A 20867-nucleotide genomic window follows, 5' to 3' on the forward strand; every position below is an offset into this window, starting at 1 on the left:
GTTCCTTTACATGAGACCTTGTGGGAGCAAACAAATGCCAACTAGATGGATGTTTAGTTGACAAATCAACAGTTTTCAGGAGACTTCCATTTCCAGGAAATTTCATGTGGTAATCATGTAAGGTCAGATTTCTCCCACCACTACTGCTAATGAGAAAGGAGAGTTTTTTGTAACTAGCCAGCGATTTACAGGTAATCTCCAAGGGATCAGGCTCCGTGAGCCTTCCATGAGGAAGACAGTCATGCATCAGTCCCTGAGGTGACCCAGCGACCTGTCTGTTACAAATGCATACATTATGAGATTGTGTAACCCTCCCCTCCTCTGTTCTATTGACAATCCGCAACTGAAATTCATGGAACCAATTTGACATGGATTTTAACTAACGATGAACTTTTATTGATTGGTGTGTTGCTAGGTGCCTTGCCTCTTACCCATTAAATGCTCAGTGCATGCACATATGCTGCTTCTTTTTGCATTGAACTCAACATCCAGTCTTTCCTGCATTCCCAGGGAATGTAAGGAAGCCGCAAACACTTGGGAATGGATTGATGTCTCAAGTGCCATGGCACACAGCTCATGCATGTTGATCCACTTTACTCCACAGCTATGAATAGGAGTTACTTCACTTTTATTCAGATCAAGGAGTAGATCTGTTCTGTCGAAGCAGCCCAAAGGCCTCCAAAAGCAGGGAGTTGAGCTAAACAAGTGCTGGCATAAGCAGCAGGAAGAGGAGGCAGTAGAAATGAAAATTAGGTTTGAGAACATTTTAGAAGAAACAGTATCAAGGTTTGTATAATGTGACAGGGCTGGTTTCTCTTGGTTGAGCATGTTACCTGAATCCAGTTTTTTTGACAGGAATTCTTGTTTGAGTTCATGTTACTTACATGCTCTAGGCTCTTAATCCTGCATAAGTGATAAAATGTCACAATGCTGTTATATTTTTTTACTAGTTTTTGCCAGGGGATTTATTCACATTCATGCTTAGATTCAGTTTTGATGCTGAAAACAGACATCGGCAAAATCAGGACTGTATTTTGTTTTAAAAAACAAGGGAAGAATGTTCTTTTGCCAGGTCTTGACAAACAAGCCCAAATGTGAGAAAGACACAGTTTGTTCCCAGCTGTGCCTCTGAGTTAATTCTTTATGTTCCTGCTATTCTCCTCAAAAAGTACAAAACAGTTTAGCATTTGTAGGTCAAAATGTGACTTATAAAAGACCATGCTGGGAGGACAAATACTGCAAATTATTGCTGCTCTGTGCAGTGTCAGTCCCAAGCATTTGCATGTGCAGGCCCTAAGTATCTTGCTTATTGCCTGTATTTTCCAGATTATAGCCAATACTCTGATGTTGAAATTTGTGTTACAGCTTAACCTGTTTCTGGCTTATATCTGCTTATCACCAAGAGACTTTCATTTGGAATACTCATATTGAGCAAAAGTCACATTTTGAAAATTTACATTTTACTCTATTTAGTGAGTTATTATTCAACAAGGGAAATAAATTAATCAAATTGGAAAATAAAAAGTCCTCAAATCCAAAAATGAAACTAAAGCAAAGGAGTGGCAGATTTTTGCTGGAAATCCTTAAGAAAGTTAGATGCAAGAGTGCTACCAAGGTACTGGCCACAGTGGGATTGAGATACTGTGCTGTCCCTTTTCAGAGTTAGAGTAACACAGGTGCAGGAGTATAACCAGATTACAGCTTGGCTGGATTGAAATCTGGCCCTTTGGATCCAGGAGTTTGGAAGGTTTCATGTGTCAGTGGCAATAAATAATGTGCATTGAACAAAGACATCCACTTTTTTGATACATGCACATGGGCGTGTGTGCTTGTATGTGTGTATATGCATATATATAGTGTATATATAAAGAAATGAACATTTTAAAAAGCTATATATGTATATGTGTAGCATCTTATACATATAAATATATGGTCCATCATTCTAATTCCATGCACAACTGCACTATAACCATTGTGGTTTATAAGATCACACTTCATATATGCATGACTCACTGGCTTCATTCATGTTTCCATATGTATGTAGAAACATAGCAAAGCAGACATTCCTAGAGACATTGCAGGACAACCTCATTGAGATGGACATTCTCACCTCCTCCCGACATGACGGTGCTTACAATGATGGGTATGTGACACTTACGTGGTCTTCCTGTTTACTGTACAGTCATTATGATCTTTGCATGAAAGCCTTTGGTCACACCAGTGATGTTTAAGGGCAACACCATTGCTGACCTCTTCCAATGTGACTTTAAAAAATGAATTTCTGGGGCTTAGAGCATTGTGTCCTGTACATATTAATGGAAAACTCATTAATATGCTAGTGAGCCCCTGCATGCCATTTGCTTTTTATCCCCTTATTGTTTTGAAAGTCATTTGATTTGTAAGAAGTACCTACAGCAATTTCAACTCCCATATTAACCAAAATTAATTGAATTTTCATAAAAATCTGAAACCTTTATTGTGCTGACAGCCTGGTACTTCACTGTTTAACTGATGTCTTCCGCATACATTATCTGACAAGTGTCTGCTAGTGGTGTATGTCAGCCAAGCCTTGGAGTTTGACTTTAACTTTAACATTCTGGCACCTTTATGCGAATTTTGATCACATAACTTTTAAATTATAGTGGACTTTTAACTTGATAATTGGTGCCAAAACTGTTGAATCTTGTGTTGGCATAATTGGGTAGCCATCATTCACACAAGAGCTTATTGGTGTACTTGAGCACTGCAGGTGCCTCTTTGCTCAGAACAGATACATCCCTATCTAAAGAAATACTTTTCAAAACGGGGATAGTATCTGACTTATTGTAATTTTTTTTCTTTTTTTTTTGTAAAGCATTAGTAGAAATAAAAAATAAAGAATCTTTCTCTAATGCTCAGCGGTCATGCTTAGAATACCAGTAGAACCATGGCTGTATTATTACAGACACCTATTTTGGATAGTTATGTTACATTTTCCTGCATGAATTGGTGGCTTTTCTGCACTATGATGTTTCTGCATGTGATGTTTCCCCCATCACTGCACAAGTAACTTCATGGGGAAAATAGAGTCACTTCTTCATCTGGTATTAGCCACTGACTGACTCCCATGAATCCATGCTGATTGCATTTACTCTGGCTGCAAATCTGGCCCCAAATCTGGCCCCATAAGCTGTGGCAGAATGTGCAAAGGGCACTGGGGCTGTTTGTCAGTCCTCATAAGCTGCATTTTTGTTTAACAGAAGCATGGTGTCAGATTAGTCCACTCCATTTCCCTGGTTTCATTCCCAGAATCTGAATGCCTTTTACAGCATGATGTCCCACCTAAAACAGGTTTTTCATTTAGTATTCCCATGGACAGAAGTTCCATTGGGACATTTCATTTCAGAAACTCATGGGCTTCAGTGTGTTCTTTTCATGCTGACTTCCATGAGTGTCGCCCAAGGTGCTCATGGGCTGGCTCTCAGGCTGCGTTTGTCATAATGGGCAAAATATGGTGCCTCCCAATGTGTCACTGGACAGGAAATGCTGTTGCCTTTGACAGTAATTCACACTTTTATTTTAAAAGTAGACTTCAATCCAAGGTGCACTGGACTGCTTTGTGAAAGCAGGTGCTTCTCCCCACTGGCAACACACAGCACTTTGATGCTTTTAGCCACACCATTGTCTGACACTTAAATTTGCTGAATGGGGACAGTGTGAATATTCCCCTCTGTGACAATTTGGGTGCTATGTAATGGCTTAAGCTCCTTTTCCCCATCTCCATTCACCAATGCCACACAAAAAACGCTCTCATGCAGTGATCAATAAATTGATAAACGCCCTCCCTTCTTTAATCTGACCTCTGCTCCTCTTCAGCCTCCGTAGGGCATTTCTGCGGGAGTGCGAGCAGGCTCCCAGTTCTGCCCGTACCACCAGTCTGTCGTAGCTGTGCTTGGGGTTTTCATCTCACTCTAACGCCAGCTCTTCCACAGAGGGGACTCCTGCCCTTGAAGAGTTCTCTGTGGCATTGTTGGCACTTTGATTTTTTTTGTTTGGTTTTGTTTTCTTTTACTCTATGTGACTTGCCTTTGATTTTTATTCTTCTCTTTTGTGCATGCCGTCCATGTCTGTAGCCAGCATTGTGTGGAGCTGCTTTCCTCGTCCTGGCAGCAGTCACCATTCTCCCACCCCACGCCTCCTTCAGCATCGATTTGTGTGAGGAGTCACTTGCTGTTGGTCTTTCTTCCCTCAGGCACTTCCTGTTCAAACCTGGAGGCACTTCTCCCCTTTTTTGTACAACGTCGCCAGGATATCCCCTGACGTCCAGCACTGTGTACTCGCCTCCCCCTAGGCCCCTTCCCAGAAGTACCTTTTCTAGGCCTGCCTTTAACCTGAAGAAACCCTATAAGTACTGTAACTGGAAATGTGCTGCTCTGAGTGCCATTGTCATCTCAGTCACGCTGGTGATCCTGCTGGCCTATTTCATAGGTAAGCTTGTTGCTGTTTGTTTTTCTTTCTTTTATTTCATTTCTCTACAAACCCTCCCGTACTGCTAATGTTTGGGAAACAGAGGGTCAAGACTGTGGTGCAAAGTGATGGGTAAATAAGGCATCTGTTGACTTGTTTGTGTTGCAGTGTTGTGGTAGGGAGCTTAACACCTGTCATAAAGCCAGAAGGGCTTAGTAAAACATGAGTCATATGAGGGAGTTGTATTCCCTTCAATATCATGGACTGTTTACATTCTGCAAAGAAAAGTGTACCTGGAATGAGGCAAAGAAACCAGGGTTTCTCTAATCATCCCATTAAAACAGGATGTCCCAGACACATCCAGGTCCCTCAGTGCTGACTTTGGTGGGACAGGTCAGAACCAAGATACTGGTACACAAAAATGTGGTTTAATTCCAGCATTTGGTGACACACCCATTTCAGTGACATTTAACTAATTATATTGGAGTTGACAGAGTGACCAGGAGGATGGAGAAGGACTGGGTTGAGATTGTGGTTCATCAGGGCCTTTTTAGAGTAGGTGCTGCTCGTGATATTTGCATCTTGTGTGGAAAAGCAGTGGATTTTTCTTTAACTGTGCATGATCTGAATTTCTTTGTTTTATGCAGCTGTCAGTGTTCATTGCAAAAAAGCATTCTTTTTGTGTGTTGCAAAAGTAATTGAACTGCTAGAAGTGAAAACTGTATTTTTAAGCCTGTAAAGCTGGAATGTTACCATTACTTTTTCTTCAGTTCTGTTTGATATGTGTGTAATAAATGTCTTTAAAAAGTCCATTCCTAGACTTCTATGTTAAACTGTCTGTGGTGCAAACTCCAGTTGTCAGACACTTTTAGATGTGATCATGGGTAAAAGAGCCCATTTCTCATGGCTCAAATGAGTCTTTTTGATTTTGCTGTGACTTCCTGTACGCTAATGATCTATAAAAGGTTGTGGTTAGAATTACAAATCTTAGTCTGGATCAAAAGATTTTGCTTTCATTTTACATGAATATGATTAGCACCACCACAAAGGATTGCTTTTACTGTGTTCCTTTTATATACACTTCTTTAATGACTGATACTTTTCCACTTCTGCCTTGCATCATACTCTGGTCACTTTTATGTCTCCTGTAAGAGAAACAGGAATGATTAATTAACTAACATTAAATCAGCAGCAGTTTGATGAAATATGCAGTCAGTTTTCATCATTTGCTATGTACATTTAGAGTCACCTTTCTCATTTGTCTGGTATTCTCCTTATGTCCTGAACATGGTTCCTTTGGACATAATCTCCGTGTACCAGAGGAGAAAGGAGAATCATTTCAGCTCAGCATAGCAGTGCCAGTTCATTCTGGAGGAGGAGGAGGAGGAGGTGTGTGCTGGTTGATAGATGGAGAGGAGTTTGTTTGCTGCTTTCCAACTCAGAACACTATCTCAGAGTTCACAAAAGATCACATGCCTGCTTAAAACCACAGTTAATGTTGTTAAAAGGAAGGTCCAGTGAGTGCCCTCCCATCCTTTTTATCCTCTCCATTGAGGTGAATTCCCTGGCATTTGCCAGACACCACAGAGGGCTGGCAAGGTTCCAGAAATGCTGAGCAGGTTGAACCACTGTAATTAAGGGTCATAATTACTAATTTCTAAAGGAACTACCAATTATTAAAAATCAAATCCAACAGTTCAGTTCAGCATAAACATATTTAGCAAAGATTGTCTCTACCAGACCCAGTGTTCTGATCAACGAGAAAAAAGGCAGATATTTAATTAGATTTTGATGAAAAATTGTGTTTAATTTGAAGTATAATCAATTATTAATTACTGTAATGAGCGATTCTGGCGGGGTTTACTAATTAACTCATTTAAAAATTATGAATAACCTTTTCATTTGTAATTATTTTTTACATCCTGTCAAGTTGCAGATGAGAATTGTATCACCTAACCCAAAAGAAAAGAAATGAATGAGACAGTCAAAATGTATTTTCACTAAGTTAAACTGAGACATTTTGCATTTTGATATGAACTACGTAATTCTTAACAGGAACTTTTTTATTATTCCAAGTAACCTGGTCTGTTTGCAAACAAATTACTGTTTTTCCTCCAATTTTGGGCTTTCTTCCCCCTGCATTTTCTTACAGATAATTTTTCTCATGTAAGCAGTACCTTGCTCTTTTAAATGCCATGGGGACAGTCTGAGTGGTAAGGTATAACTTAGTAATGAGTAAAAGGTCTAATCTGTGTAACAGTCTGAGTATTGGGAACTTGACTGCTTTCCATCTGCTCTTGTTAGTTAAAATGGAAGTTATCTTTTAATGACCATTTTCATTCTCCAGAGCAAACTGAGGTTATTGAAAAGATTCCCATTTAAGTGAGTGGACTTTAGGTTGGGTCCCACTGCAGCAGCTTGGCATTTAATCTGGTTTTTTTGTACACTGGTTAGATAATGGAAATACTTCAGAGTGGTATATAGGCCTTCAGGATGTCCCTCACGTTATCAGGCTTGTCACAGTTTTCTGTTTAAATACTAAAAACTGCCCACTGCAGGCCTTACCTGTGTGTAGAAGTGTGGAGCTAAAGACATATTGAAGAGACCCTGCTACGGGCAGTACTTCCTGCGTGACAGACGCTCAGGCACAACTGTGGTGGGTGCCCATCTGAGGCTGGCAGGGCTTCATGGAAACAGCAAGGCACTGGTCATTTCTGAAGTTTTTTGCTGAAGCCAGTTTCTTTTTGAAATTCATCTGGAGAACTTCTTAAATCATTTGTTTGAGGCTAAAAGGCAGTTTCTATTATTTCATGTAAGTCTTTTTGACATTTAGCAGCCTGAGGTTCATTTATCTTGCTGGGCTGTTTCAAAGTGAGGAGAGGAGACATAAATAGGTGTCCATGGCAGCTGAATGGCTGCCGTCATGTGTCAACATTGTGATCAAGGGGAAGGTTTTACAGTGCTGAGTCACTGGTCTGGAGAGATAATGACCAAAAAAATATAACAGAGTGTATTAAACACCAGAAGCTGATTTTCATTTGAATTAACCAGCTTTTGATTGACTTGTTGCCCCTTTTCTAAGAGTCAGACACCATACTAAGGCAGTGGTGACAGTGCCCATCAGTGGTTTGCACACACAGAGCTTATGCAAATCCCACGAGCTCCACAGAAGTTTGTCTCATGCCATGAGAACACCAAGGAAAAAAGTACAATCAGGGCTGCAACATTATAGTGATGGAACCATTGAAATCAAAGACCTCTCCTTGAGCAGCTCAGAACTGCCCTGCAAATTTGCTATTCCAGGAGTTCCTGAAGAGACATGACTTTAAAATTGAATTCCCTATTTTAGGATTGTCCATTCAGTGGACAGCTAGACAAGAAAAATTTTCCTGGCTTTTGCTGGGATTTGGTGGGGTCTGTATAGCATCATTGAGTTCTGCCTTGGAGGGCTAATTTCTAGCAAGATTCTAATGGCAGATAGAATCTCACAAACTGTGTTGCTATGCTAATACTTTGCCAGCAGTTCCTGTACCTTATAGATGCCAGACCTGCTAGCAGAGCATTGTAAAGGGTCTCTGACATTGCTGTACTGCTTGGGAGGAAGTTTAGAAACAGAAAATACCTGTTTGATTGTCCAGATCTCCATGCCCAGCAGCTGTTTGGCTAGGTCTGTGGAACAGTTTCTGAATTAATTAGTGATGGAGAATGGTTTCTGGCTGTTTAAACAGAAGTTATTATCCTTTCCCTGATGTAGATTCCAGACTAGATGGAAGTGCAATTTGATGGTGTTAGGCACTTGCAATTTTCCTATACTTAAGCATGTGCTGCGGTTGCATTGCATGAACAGCAAGAAAGATGGGCATTTGATTTAGATTAAAGCTAGGGCTGGAAAATATATTATGAAGCCAAAACCGTCATTCCTTTTTATTGGAGTCAAGAGCTCTCTACTTTTCAGCTCTGTGTTCATTTGAAGTCTGTAGAGATGCAGCTTCACTTGAAGAACGGTGTTGCTTGCTGCAGGCAAAATGCTTTGACAGTAAACGTGTGCTAGGACTATGATGTGTTTTATAAAGAGTCTTTCTTTTTATTGTCTAAGAATCACCCCAAAAGCTAACTTTAGCTCTGTTTGTCCATGATTCTTTGATGCTATGGAGCAAATCCAATTTAAAGCAGCTCTCCAAAGCTCTTAGAAATCTAATTAGTTAGCAATGGATGCATAGTGTACCAATTACCATGGTGTTTACATAGTAAGAGATCAATAGGGAAAGTTGCTAATGCTTAATTATTAAACTTGATCCATATCTATTAATCCTACATTTATACCTTGGTATTAAGGTTATAAATAAATATAACCTTAGCAATTTATTACCCTGCCAACAGGCTACTTTCACTTTCTGCTTTAATATTTATTTTCTGATCCCAGATTAAGTTCTATTTTGCTACTCTTGACATTTGTTCTTTTGATTTACAAGGATTTTAAATCAAAATCTTTGAATGTTTTTTATTTCCATCTTGTCTTTGATAAAAGGCAGAAATGGGAGCTAAACAATCTGTTCTAGGAAAGCCTTTATGTTATGAAGTCAATCTGTTACCTCAAAAAGAGCTTTGAGGTCCTTTTTGGGTTCCTTCACATCTTCACAAAATCACTGTGTTCTGTTCACTCAGTAACTGCAAACTCATTTACTTCATTTTACTCTTAATCAATAAAAGTGTCAGATCCAGTCTAAAAGGTGCTTTAGTATTACCAGTGATATATTTTGTGTATTATAAATGTTTGTGAAACTACATTCCAGGACACTGGTTGAGTTGGACCACCATCACGAGCCTGCACTACATTTTTTTCCTGTGTAGTATAACTTGAATATGTGGGGTTTTGGTTTTTTCTATTAAAGCTGGCTCTTATTGTACCAAATGCAGACAAACACTGGTGGGGCAAGAGGGTTAGTGCCTCCATCACTAAGCAGGACAGTTTAGATTACATTTAGCTCTTCCTTTCACACCACTGACATTTAGGAAATATGTGTCTTACTCTTCTCGTGTGTATGCTTCTCTTAAACTGCAGCAACTCCATTTCCTTCAACACTGGTTCAAATGCAGTCAGAAGTCAGTGGCATTGGGCCCAGTGTTTGCAACAGGAGCTGGAAAAATCTGCATGTATTTTTATAAATTCCTGGTTCTGGAAATTGACCTGACTGAAGATAAAATATAAGTCATGACAGATCTTAACTCTTCAATCCAGTTTTGAATGATCTTTTTTTGTTGTGTTACAAATTTTGCCCCTGTAGATTTTCTCAGAAAGGCTAAGGCATGAAAATAGTCTCAATCCCATGGAGAGATGCCATCAATTTAAGAGTCTGTCTGACTACTCAAAAATGCATGGAGTTGCAGAAATCTTTTTGCATTTTTTGTTCTGTAGCAGAGAGATGCGAAGGTCACAGGACTCCGTGTTCACCTCAGTCACACTTCACTATGTTAGAGAACCAGCAAGGGCAGCTGCTGTGGGTACAATTTATAAGAGGCTGGTGAGTAACAGTGAGCTCAGGAAAGCTGCCTCAGGTAATCTGGCAGAATAAACTTTCCCTAGCCATTTCCACAATGAAATAGTGACTCAAATGCTTCTTTACTAGCATTGCCCCACCTCCCTCTCAAATTGCATGCACACATGGAGAGTAATTATTGGAGAAAAGAGAAAGACACAAAATTAAATCAGAGAGTAGGTTTAGATAGACACTGGAGAGAAATTTTTTACTGTGAGAGTGGTGAGGCAGTGGCATGGGTTGCTGGAGATGTGGCTGCCCCATCCCTGAAAGAGGTCAAGGCCAAGTTGGATGGTGCTTTGAGCAACCTGGTCTAGTGGAAGGTGTCCCTGCCCATGGCAGGGTGGTTGGAAACTAGATGGTTTTCTTTTCTTTAAGGCCCCTTCCAACCCAAAGCATTCTAGGATTCTGTGTAAATTAACTACAGTGGGTTACATTCAGTCTTACATTTGTGCCTGTTTTGTTGTCATTTGCTGCAGCTTTAAGTACATGGCGGTATGAATTATAATGTAGATCTTTTATTTTCTATCACTTGCAAAGTCATCAAGAGCTCTTTGTATTATTAGGTGATTGTGTGCATCTTTTTTTTTTTTACTTTGAATTTTCCAGTGTATGTTTGGATAGCAGCTACTCTTAGCTTTATAATTTAGAGCAAAGGAAGTACAAGTGATTTATCCATTATTGTGCCTGAAAATAAAAGTGATAAAGGTACAAGATGCCACTTTAAATTTATTCTTGTGAAGATCAATTCATTCAGATGGGTGTTAAAAACCTTGCCATAGAAACTCCATTAAAGAACATTCACTGTTTCAATCTAAATAAGATTTGTAACCTGAACTTAAAAGTGTTGTGATTAGAGAAATGATGGATAGGCATTTGAAAGAATCACAGAATCACTTAGGCTGGAAAAGACCTCTACGATCATTGTGTCCAACCTTCAATGGAACATGACAACGTCAAATAAAATACAGCAAAAAGTGCCATGTCAAGTTGTTTCTTGAGCACCACCTCCCTGGGCAGTCCATTTCATTGCTTAACAACCCTTTCCATGAAGAAATTCTTCTGTTGTCTAGCCTGCACCTCCTCTGGCACAGCTTGAGACTGTGTCCTCTTGTCCTGTCACTTGCTGCCTGGGTAAAGAAGCTGACCCCCCCCCAAGCTCCTTTCAGGTGGCTGTAAAGAGCAATAAGGCCCCCATTTGAGTCTCCTTTTCTCCAGGATAAACACCTCAGCTCCCTCAGCCACTCTTTGTAGGACTTACTCTCTAGACCCTTCACAGGCTTCCTTTCCCTTTTTGGACTCAAAGGAGAGACACTTCTGCAAGAAAATATTACTAAAAAAGTGGAGCAGAAGATATTGCAGACCTGCTTATTTTGCCAGACTTGCCCAGTCTGTGGAAACTGGGAAGTACTAAAATGTAGGTATCCATGTGATGACAATATATTCTGAACTTGGCGGCAAAATTTCTGCTTTGCAAAGTAGTTAGTACTTCTTCAGAGTCTACAGTATACTGGGACAGTTTACATTTTTTCTCGACTAATTCAGTGCTTATTGGAGGCAGGAAAAAGCCTAAGGATTCCCATAACTTTCATTTAAAACTGTTTTCTCAATTTTTTGTAAGTTAAAATCCATTAACTATCACATCATGCAGACTGACCTCTTTGCACATTGAAGCCCAGCAAACCCCAGCTCTACTTACTCTACCTGTTTTACATAGGTAAGTCACATATGTCCTTCAGCTGGCTTCTTCCCAGCTTATATGTGTAAGCATCCCATTAGGTCTTTGTGGACTATAAAAGTTACACTAGGATATTGTTGTACAGCATTTTCTTGTTCTTACTCCTAAAGTCATTTGCTCTCTCTGCTTTCCAGTTGCCAGTGTCCCATCTCATGGACAGTTTGTGGTCTATTATCCAAAGTATATAGGCTGACCATTGACACTGTTTGTTTGAATAATTGAAATTTAGTTACTGCCCTGCTCTCCTGTTTTTCTGTTCTGCCCTCATCATTGTATTTCTCACTTGAAGTATTGAGCTACATGTTTAGTGATCCATGATTTTATATTTACTTACATAACACTGATGCAAATGTTGAGTAATTTCAGACTAACTATCAGTTGTTCAACTTCACAAGAAATTCTAACGTGATGATTATTCAACAGCAGTGATAATTTTAATGTCTTTCAGTTAGTTTTTAAATACATGTATGCATGTCTTTATATCCTTCAAAAATGCTTGTTTGTTTAATCACATCAAACTAAATCACATATCTTACCAAACTGTAATCTTGTCAAAGAATGAGTAACTGTTTCTTAAGATCTGTTTTTCAGAAAAGCAATATGGTTGGCCTGAGATACCATACATTGACTTTCTTTATTCTCTATCAGTTCAATTCTATGGTTTTTGTTATTTTGTCTATAATAGATATCAGACTACCAAAACCAAGTCCTGTCCTTTTCCCTTCTTAAATATTTGTAGAACATTAATCTTGTTCTAATTTCGTGGTAGCTGGTTCAGTATTAATCAGTGAGTCAGACTCTTCCTTCTTCTTTACAGGGTACAAGTTAAATGAGCCTGCAGATTTAAAAATGTTTGTCCTTAAATAGATGTACTTCAGTATAATTCCTGGTTACTAATGGACCGGAAAAAACTTATTTCCTGTGAAATGATTGCATTATTGTAGTTATTTTCAAAAGCTAGAACAAAAATTCTTACTGAATGCTTCAGTCTTTACTACAACATTATTAGCAATTTCCCTATCTCCATCAATATTGCTGCTCATTTTGCTAGGTTTCAGTACACTTAAAAAAATGTTCTATTGTTCTGTGGGTTTTTTTCAAGACATATATTTTTTTCTTGATGTCCTCAGCTTCTTTTTGCCTCTCTCCCTGGCTTTAGATTTATATAGATTACTCTCTGTTCCCCTATTGTTCTGGCTTTTATATATTACTTTTTTTTATTTCCACATATTGTTTTATTTTGACACTGATTGAAGAGGTCCTTTTGTCAAAGTCTGATCCTCTTTCATCATTGTAGGATCACTGGAAGAATGACTTCCATTCAGAAGTAGATCACCAATATAACTGATTATTTAACCAGTTGAAAGTGGGTTGTGGCTAAGCATCCAGCGGGCTCCATCTGATCTGGGAGTCTGCATCAGTGTGCCATGAAACCACGCATTAGTTGGCCCTTTAGATGTCTGATCCTTCCTTAAAATTAAGAATCTTTAATACAAGGAGAGATTAATGTAATTCCATCTGGTTTTATTAAGTGGTCAGATATGGGCTCTCAACCCACGAGCTTTTATCAGTTGCTTTTAGTGAGGTTTTACAGTTGCTCTAAGCCCCCAGAAAAGAAAATAACAGCAGGCTGACTCCAGAAGTGCTGTCCTTGTCTTTATGACAGTGGCACAGATGTGCTGCTATAATCTTTATTTCATGAGTTAGATTGACCTTTGCACACAGATGCTGAAAAAATCAGTTTTACGGATCTTTATATGTCTTGTGGAAGGAGTTCTCTTTGAGTCCATGTTTTTATTTCATACTAATTAGTGTGAAATAATGGAATTTAATTGCAGTTAAGTGGAGACAGAAAGAATTGTTTCCCGTAATGGGCTTTTTCAGTGTTTTTAAATACCAAACGCTTTTGTGGGTAACTAGTCATAGAGTAATCTCAATTAGGGATGTCACTGGCAGTGAAAAATGCTCCTTGGTTATAGTTTAGTGTTTATCTCCCATTGTTTTCTAGCATAAATTAAAAGATGGCTTCAAAGCCTGCTTTGCAGCCAGGTTATACATTTCTATTGAATGTGCGCAGCGATGTTTTCTCAGAGGTTTTTACCTGTAGTTAAAATTGAGCTATGTAGTAGATAGACATCTTTATAGGGTGAGGTGTTGTTGTTAAGTATACTGCTCAGGTAACATCCTGATGACCTGTAAAATAATGAACAGAAAGTCCAGTCCACTCTTTTCCTCTTTGTCAAGATTTCAAGCCACTGTTTATGCTGAAACTTAAAAGCTCCAAAAGGACCACTTCCATACTTCCCTTTGAGATAGTAGGCTCTGGTGCTCTATAGACAAGAGGTTGTTGAATCTTTGTATTTCAATGCTAGCCTATAAACTCTCCCATCATCTCCAGCTTTTCCTATCTTCCTCTCCATTTGATTTTATCATACCTTAACTTCCAAGTGTGTCCCTGTTGCACTCAGAAGCTCTTGCCTAGGCAGATGATGAGAACAGGATATGTTGGCTGTTTTCAAATATGGTAGCATGTGAAACAGCAGCAGCATCTCACCTTGCTTGCCCAGTACAACTGCAGCATCACTTCATTGTGAAAATAAACTCTTTAAAAAGCAAATCAGAACCAGGCAATTGGCAGAAATGATGGCTGTGCTTACCGTGTTTCAAAAGAAAATCTAATTGGAGTATCAATGGACAAAATCCCTTTCAATTATGGCAGAAATGATGATGAAATCAAGCATCAAAAGAGTTTCCAGAGGCTTTTGGTAAAAAAAAAAATAAAATCCTTCAATCTAAGCATAATGACAAACAGCATTAACCTTGATAGTTAGTAACAATTTATTGATTTTAGTATACCTTCCCCAGTCAGACTGTATCATGGGGTACTCCAGGTTGTGGAACATATACGTGGGACCATTCTAGGCGCCCAACTGGTCCAGAAGGGATACATTTCTCTACTGTTAAACTCCTATGGGTATTCAGACCCAAACCAGCTATTAAGAATAATCTCTGGTCTTTGCCAGCTGAACAGTGCACAGGAATTTGGAAGGTATTGGCTGATCAGAGCCACTGCCATGGGTAGAGTTCTTTCTAACAAATAAATGTTACAGAATATCAAGTTATCCTGCTTAGTACTGTTTAATTCATTACTATCAACTTAGTCTTTGGGGATGCAGGGACAAAGCAGTGTGTTGTGCCCCCGAGCAAGCACCTTCTTACATTTGTATTTAATGATAAACCAGAATTATCATGGCCTAAGTTATCACAAGGGAATGTCTGGGCATCTCCCTACAAGAAAGACATTGAGGTGCTGGATGGAACATGTCCAGAGATAGACAACAGAGGTGGGGAAAGGATGGACCACAAGTCTGATAAGAAGCAGCTGGGGGTGTTTAGCCTGAAGAAAATGAGGCTCAGGTGGACCTTATATCTCTCTACAACTGCCTGAAAGGAGATTGTAGCCAGGTGAGGGTCAGCCTCTTCTCCCAGGCAGCCAGTGATAGGGCATGGGGAAATGTCTGTAAGTTACACCAGGAAGGTTTAGATTGGGTATTAGGAAAGGTTTCTTCATTGAAAGGGTTGTCAAGCAGTGGAACAGGCTGGCCATGGTGAAATCACTGTGCTTGGAAGTGTTCAAAAGGCACATGGATGTGGCAGATGGAGATGTGGTTTAATGGTGAATGTGTCAGTGCTGGATAAGTGATTGGACTTGATGATCTTAGAGGTCTTTTCCAACTTTAATGATTCTGTGACTCTATAGCCTAAATAGATGTGAGAGTAGGCATCTGGATCCACCAGGTGATGTGGCACTCATTTAGGCAAAATTCTGCTTTTGGATCTACTGTTGTTCTCTATTTATATTGCAGAAGTACTGAAGTGATGGAGAATGGTGACACCTCTTTTTTTATTAGGTAGAATAAGCAATGGTGTGTACTTTATCACACCTCTGATCCACCCTGAGCTGGCTACCACAAAACTAGAAAATCTGAGTTCACACATGCTCAGTAGGGACCTAGTTAGAGTGCAGTAGCAAAATTGTCCATGCCGTGTTCCTTCCCTTTCCAACCCCCTCCTACTGCTACCAAGCAGACTGCACATATGGCATCCCTAGAAAGCAATTCAATGTGCTACAATGCTGGAGTTGCCAGGGTTGAGTGGTAATTTCTGTGCAATTGTTCTGCTCAGCATTGGGCCAGTGGAAAAAAATAACCTGTGATGAGGGAATTAAAGGCTATTACAGAGTAAATATGCATACAGAGGCTGATGTAAAATCACAAAAGCAATCTTAATTCTGTTCTTTGCTCATTTTTGAGTGCTTGACTTGGCAAACTTCAGGGTTTTTTAGCAACTGCTTTTTTTAGGTAAAATTAAATTTAAAAATGGCTGTGGGTCTTTCTAGAACACTGTGGGTTGCACTTGCTAGCACTTGCCTTATTCTATGTGCTGGATTTAGTTCTAAGTCCAAGGGAACAAATTGTCAGGTTGTGTTTTGTTATTGAGAGAGCTTTTTACACTGATCTGAACCTTTCATTTTGATTTATAGCACCTGAAGGTATTGTGCTGGATTTTGCTCATGGTCTCTGGACAGACACAAAAATTATTGTACTGTTAATTGTGCTGTGTCACCCACTTTATCCGCTTTCTCAGACTGTGCATTTGTATCCATTTGCCAAGCTTTTGTACAGAAAAAAAAAAAAGGGATTTTTTCCCCTCTAAAGAGTGTTTGTTTTTCTAATATATGTAAAGAAAAACTAGAAAAGAAATTAAAACATTCCTAGACTGCTTTAAACATACCTGTGCTTTTGTCATCCAAAGCAGCTAAAACAACAAAATACTCCTGAACACTGGTACAGTTAAAATTTCTTCGTATCTCTTCCAGCAGGCTCAAGGCTGACAGGATTCTGCTTAGAGCTCAGTTTTGACAATGCTGATGAACACTCTGGCCCAGATCTACAAAATGTGTAAATTTGTTCTGAACTTTAAACACCTCCATCATCCTCTTGAAGTCACCAGATTTACTTAGGCTAAGTAAAGCTCAAGTTAAACCTGTGCTTTGGACATCAAGGGATTCTGAGATTGCCATTTTGTTAATTTTTCTTGTATCAACTAGCACAGCCCAACTGGGGCTCTGGTGCTTTTAGAATGTGCATAGTGACTAATAACACTAATGCAGTTTTCAGCTGATTTTAGGATTAAAACACAAGCGGTGGTCTCAAAGACATTTACTTGTCTTACTATAATAAAATCATGTTCGTGTTCAGAAGGACAGATGAGCAGGCAGCCATCTGAGAGATCAGCTCGCACATCAAATTCTACAGCAATATTTAGATCTTCATGCTTAAACTGGGATATTTGATTTAAACTGTGATCCCACCTCTGTTGTGTTGGGGTTTTAGAATAAGAGCGATATATTTTGTGACTTGTGCGCAGCAAACTGTGGTTTTTAGTGTTTGGGCAAATTATTGTATTATTTTTGGAAGGTAGGTTTTCTGAAAGTTCTCTAGTTGAGATAACAAGGAAGGAAGCATGTGAGAGCTTGTGGATTTACCTATGTAAATGACACCTTTTTTAATTAGTGCCTTGCAGTTTATATGTGTGTAATGAAAGGGCATTTGTAAAATTATACTGTCCACAACAGGCTAGCCCAGAATTTTAGTAAATGCAAAGCAGGATAAGAGGCCCTCTGGTAGAGCTGCCTGTCCTCATTTCTCTAATTGAAGTGAATACCCCAGTGGGAAATCGATTTTTTCTAATATTATATACACAAATTAAAACTCCATTTAGAGGTATAGTGGGACCATCTTATAATTGACTTTGATCTTGAATAAATATCTCCATAATATTTATTTTAATACGGTCTCTGCCAGAAAGGATATCTAGAAGGCAAAATATGATTTTACTGAGAAAGGCCTGAGCATGTGTAACACCAATTCCACCAGAGCTTTGAGGGCTGAAATAAGTTTCTTTGTTGCAGTTGGCTGCCTAATAGCAGCCAAATGCTGCTGAGGTCCATCTTTCCACTTCCTATTCTATTTGAAATTAGTGTAAATGGTAAAGGAAATTACCAAAGGTATTTAAGCAGTCAGCTCCTCAGATAAGCCACGCCACTTTTATGTCTGTACTTTCTATAGGTTAACACTTGAAAAATATCCTCCTTTAAAAAGCATAAAAATATTTAAATATACCCATTTAAAACTGCATTTTCCCTTTCCTGCAAGAAATTACAAGCTACTGTAGCACTGGAGGGGCCAATGATCATCTATTAATGATTTGAATGGACAGGCAATCATTCAAAAGACTTTGATCCTCAGGGGCAATTAGGAAGACATTGAATAGGAAGTGCTGACTCTTTGCATTGAACAAACATTGAGTTTAACTGCTTCATTTTAAAACATGCCTTTCTAGTCACTTCCTTGAAGGTTTCAAAGAAATGTGGTGCTTCAGCTGGAAGCCTTTCTTCTTCCTTATTAAGAACAATTGGGAACTAAATTAAAATATAAAGTGTTTTCCTAAGAAGAAGCTAATTGTATTTGGTAGACCATCTGCTTCTATTGTGGAAATCGTGGATACAGCTCTTCTTCAATCAGAAGGGGTCAAAGAATAGCTAGTGTCAAATCAAAGCAAGTAAATGTGTTTGTGGCAGGATTTCAGGTGATTAGCACGATGCTTTGTTTTCTCAAAAGGTAGTTCCCACCTTGCTGGCAAATTTTTAAAAGGTAGGAAGCTCTCTGTCATTTGAATTCCTCCTTTGCACGTGGTGATTCTGATTGAGGGAAGGAGAAGTGAATTATCTCCAAAAGAACCATTTTTGGTGCTTGCATAGTTTAAACGTGAAGCAATAGTCAGGCAGCAAGGTAGGATCCCAGGAATTGCTAGATGTATCCCATAGCATATGTCAGTACTGAGCTGGCTGTGGAAGCACCTACATCCTATTTTAGGACATTTGAGGTCCTAAAAAAGTCCCACAAACAAACAAACACAGATACCTCTCTGTTTTATCAGCCAAATCCTTCCTCCTTTAACCCTGAGATGGGTGGATGCAGGTTGTCCAATTCTTAGATGAAGCAATCACATCCCAGCCCAACAAAGTGTCTTCAGCCCCAAACTATGAAGGAGGCTTGAAAACCCTTTTTTTTTCATTGAAGGCAGATCATTAAGCATTTAGGAGGGGAGGCAAATGGGGAATTTACAATGGTGAGCATTACCCTTAATGTCCCTCCTGGTGCTTTTTTATTTTTCTTAACTGTTGTCTTGTGTCAAATAAATCAACAGGCAGGAAGCAGAGCCGTGGGACCTCCCAGCTGCAGGCTCAGAGTCTTCACTTAAACAACATGTAATCAAGCTGCCTTTTGGGCTCCATTCCTTTGTGACCTGTTAATTTTACATTTCTAGCTGCACAGCAGCTCTAATCCATCTGGGTTGTGGAGAGCCTGGTATGCAGGATTCTCTGTTCCCACATGACTGCAGTCTTGTCCTGGTGTGCAAATTCACATTCATTCGGGCAAAAGATGATTTATGAAGTCAGGTTTTCCATTTCCTGAGTGAGAGTTTTAGGCCACAGATGGAAAGCATTTATGTATAGGAAATAATTTCAGACACTAGGAATGACACAGAGTGCTGTACAGAGTTTTTGGTCACAAGGTAACTGCCGAAATCCACATAAGAAGTGGCCTTGCAGAAATCCCCCTCTTCTTGCCCCATGGTGCCTGGCTGAGTGACCCGGGTATGTATGTGTAAAAGATGTGAATTCATGATACTACATAACACTGGCATCTTCAGTCAAGATACTAGGTCTCAATTCCAGATCTGTGAACATGTTCTTGGGGTATTAAATCACTACAACACTCAAAATGTCCCCATGCTCTTAGATGAGCAACAGCTTGGATCTGTCTAGTCCAGGACTTGACCATACAAACAAGTAGAGCAGATAGTATATGCTGCATCCAGCTTTTTGCCCTCTTCCTACACCAGTAGGGCCATAAAGCCACTTCAGCCCTTGACTGTCGTGTGTTCTGCCACAGAAGCCTTGGCCAGCACTGAAATGGAACAGTAGTGTAAGAGAAAAACTGTTTGATTTTTTTCTTTAATGTTTGTTTTACTGTTCCCATTCTTCCTAATCTTTGTTGATTTATCGAAGACTGACAAACCAGTGATTATTTCATGCTGAAAGGCTCCTTTTCATAACACTGGATGTCACAAAAATATGGTTTATTCTGCAACAGTCAATTCTACCACTTAGACAAAAATCATATGATTTCAGTGTAGAGACAGTTATCCAGATAATTACAGTCAAGTTTCTTCCAGAGACAGGACTGAAAGCAATACATTTACTTGGTTAAAATTAACTCTGAGTAATTCAGTGGTGAGATTCAGCTTTTTCTCAATTAGGAGGAAAAAAGCAAAGCTCAGGTATCATTTTGGAGAGCATGTTATTTTAGATCTGACTAAGCACGAAGGTTAAAGGGGAATATGTAATCACCACATATCTTATGCTTGTTTCCATACAAAGAGGGGAGAGCACAGAAACAACCTGTAAAAATGTCTTCTCAACCACTGAGCTTCAGCTGTTTTTCCTATTCCAAATCCCTTATACTTTTTTGTTTAACTTATCTTTGCTCTATTCTAACCTTCTTTTTCTCAGTTTCTCTCATTCCGTATTTTTCTCATCTTCCTCCAATATCTCATTTTTATTCTTGTCCATTGTGACATCAGTCCGTCTCATTTGTTCCTTCTCACACAGTGTTTTCCCATTTTCTCCTTTTCCCCATGCTGCACGGGCTTGTGTTGGCTTAGGCTTAGCTGTCAGCAGTGCAGTGAGGTGCTTGTAGAAACCAGTGGAGTAGCAAAGCCAAACTTCTCCAGATGGAGCCCAGTACACGTGAGCTGGGGAGGGTGGGGTGGCAGTGTAGAGGTGGACTGTGAAGCTTTTCCAAAGCTTGTGCCCTCCCCTGTTATTTAAGCAATTATACTGACATATACGAGCATATATTCTTACATAAATATGGATTCAAAACCTGGAGTATTCTTAGTGCAAAGCAACTGGCTGGGATTTTCAGATGAGAATCCCAAAAGACTTCTGTCTTGCCTTTATGCCCTTTACCCCTGTGCTTGCTGTAAGTCCAGGCTCAAGTAGGGATCATTAATGT

General features: G+C 39.4%; 1 protein-coding gene across 15 annotated transcripts in view; it reads left to right on the plus strand.

Annotated features, from left to right (window-relative positions):
- The window catches only part of TENM4 (teneurin transmembrane protein 4), a 927633-nt gene that overhangs the window by 717764 nt on the left and 189002 nt on the right, over positions 1-20867 (plus strand). For 10 of the 15 annotated variants that reach the window (XM_071432902.1, XM_071432903.1, XM_071432904.1 and 7 more), the window contains 2 exons: positions 2045-2143; positions 4232-4467. In XM_071432902.1, the coding sequence (XP_071289003.1) occupies positions 2045-2143; positions 4232-4467 (335 nt within the window). The remainder of the gene's footprint in view (positions 1-2044; positions 2144-4231; positions 4468-20867) is intronic. The other 5 variants (XM_071432910.1, XM_071432911.1, XM_071432915.1 and 2 more) reach the window with 1 other exon arrangement.

This window comes from Agelaius tricolor, unplaced genomic scaffold (genome assembly GCF_023055355.1).
Source record: "Agelaius tricolor isolate 1412-34295 unplaced genomic scaffold, bAgeTri1.0.p SCAF_9, whole genome shotgun sequence".
Lineage (NCBI taxonomy): Eukaryota > Metazoa > Chordata > Aves > Passeriformes > Icteridae > Agelaius > Agelaius tricolor.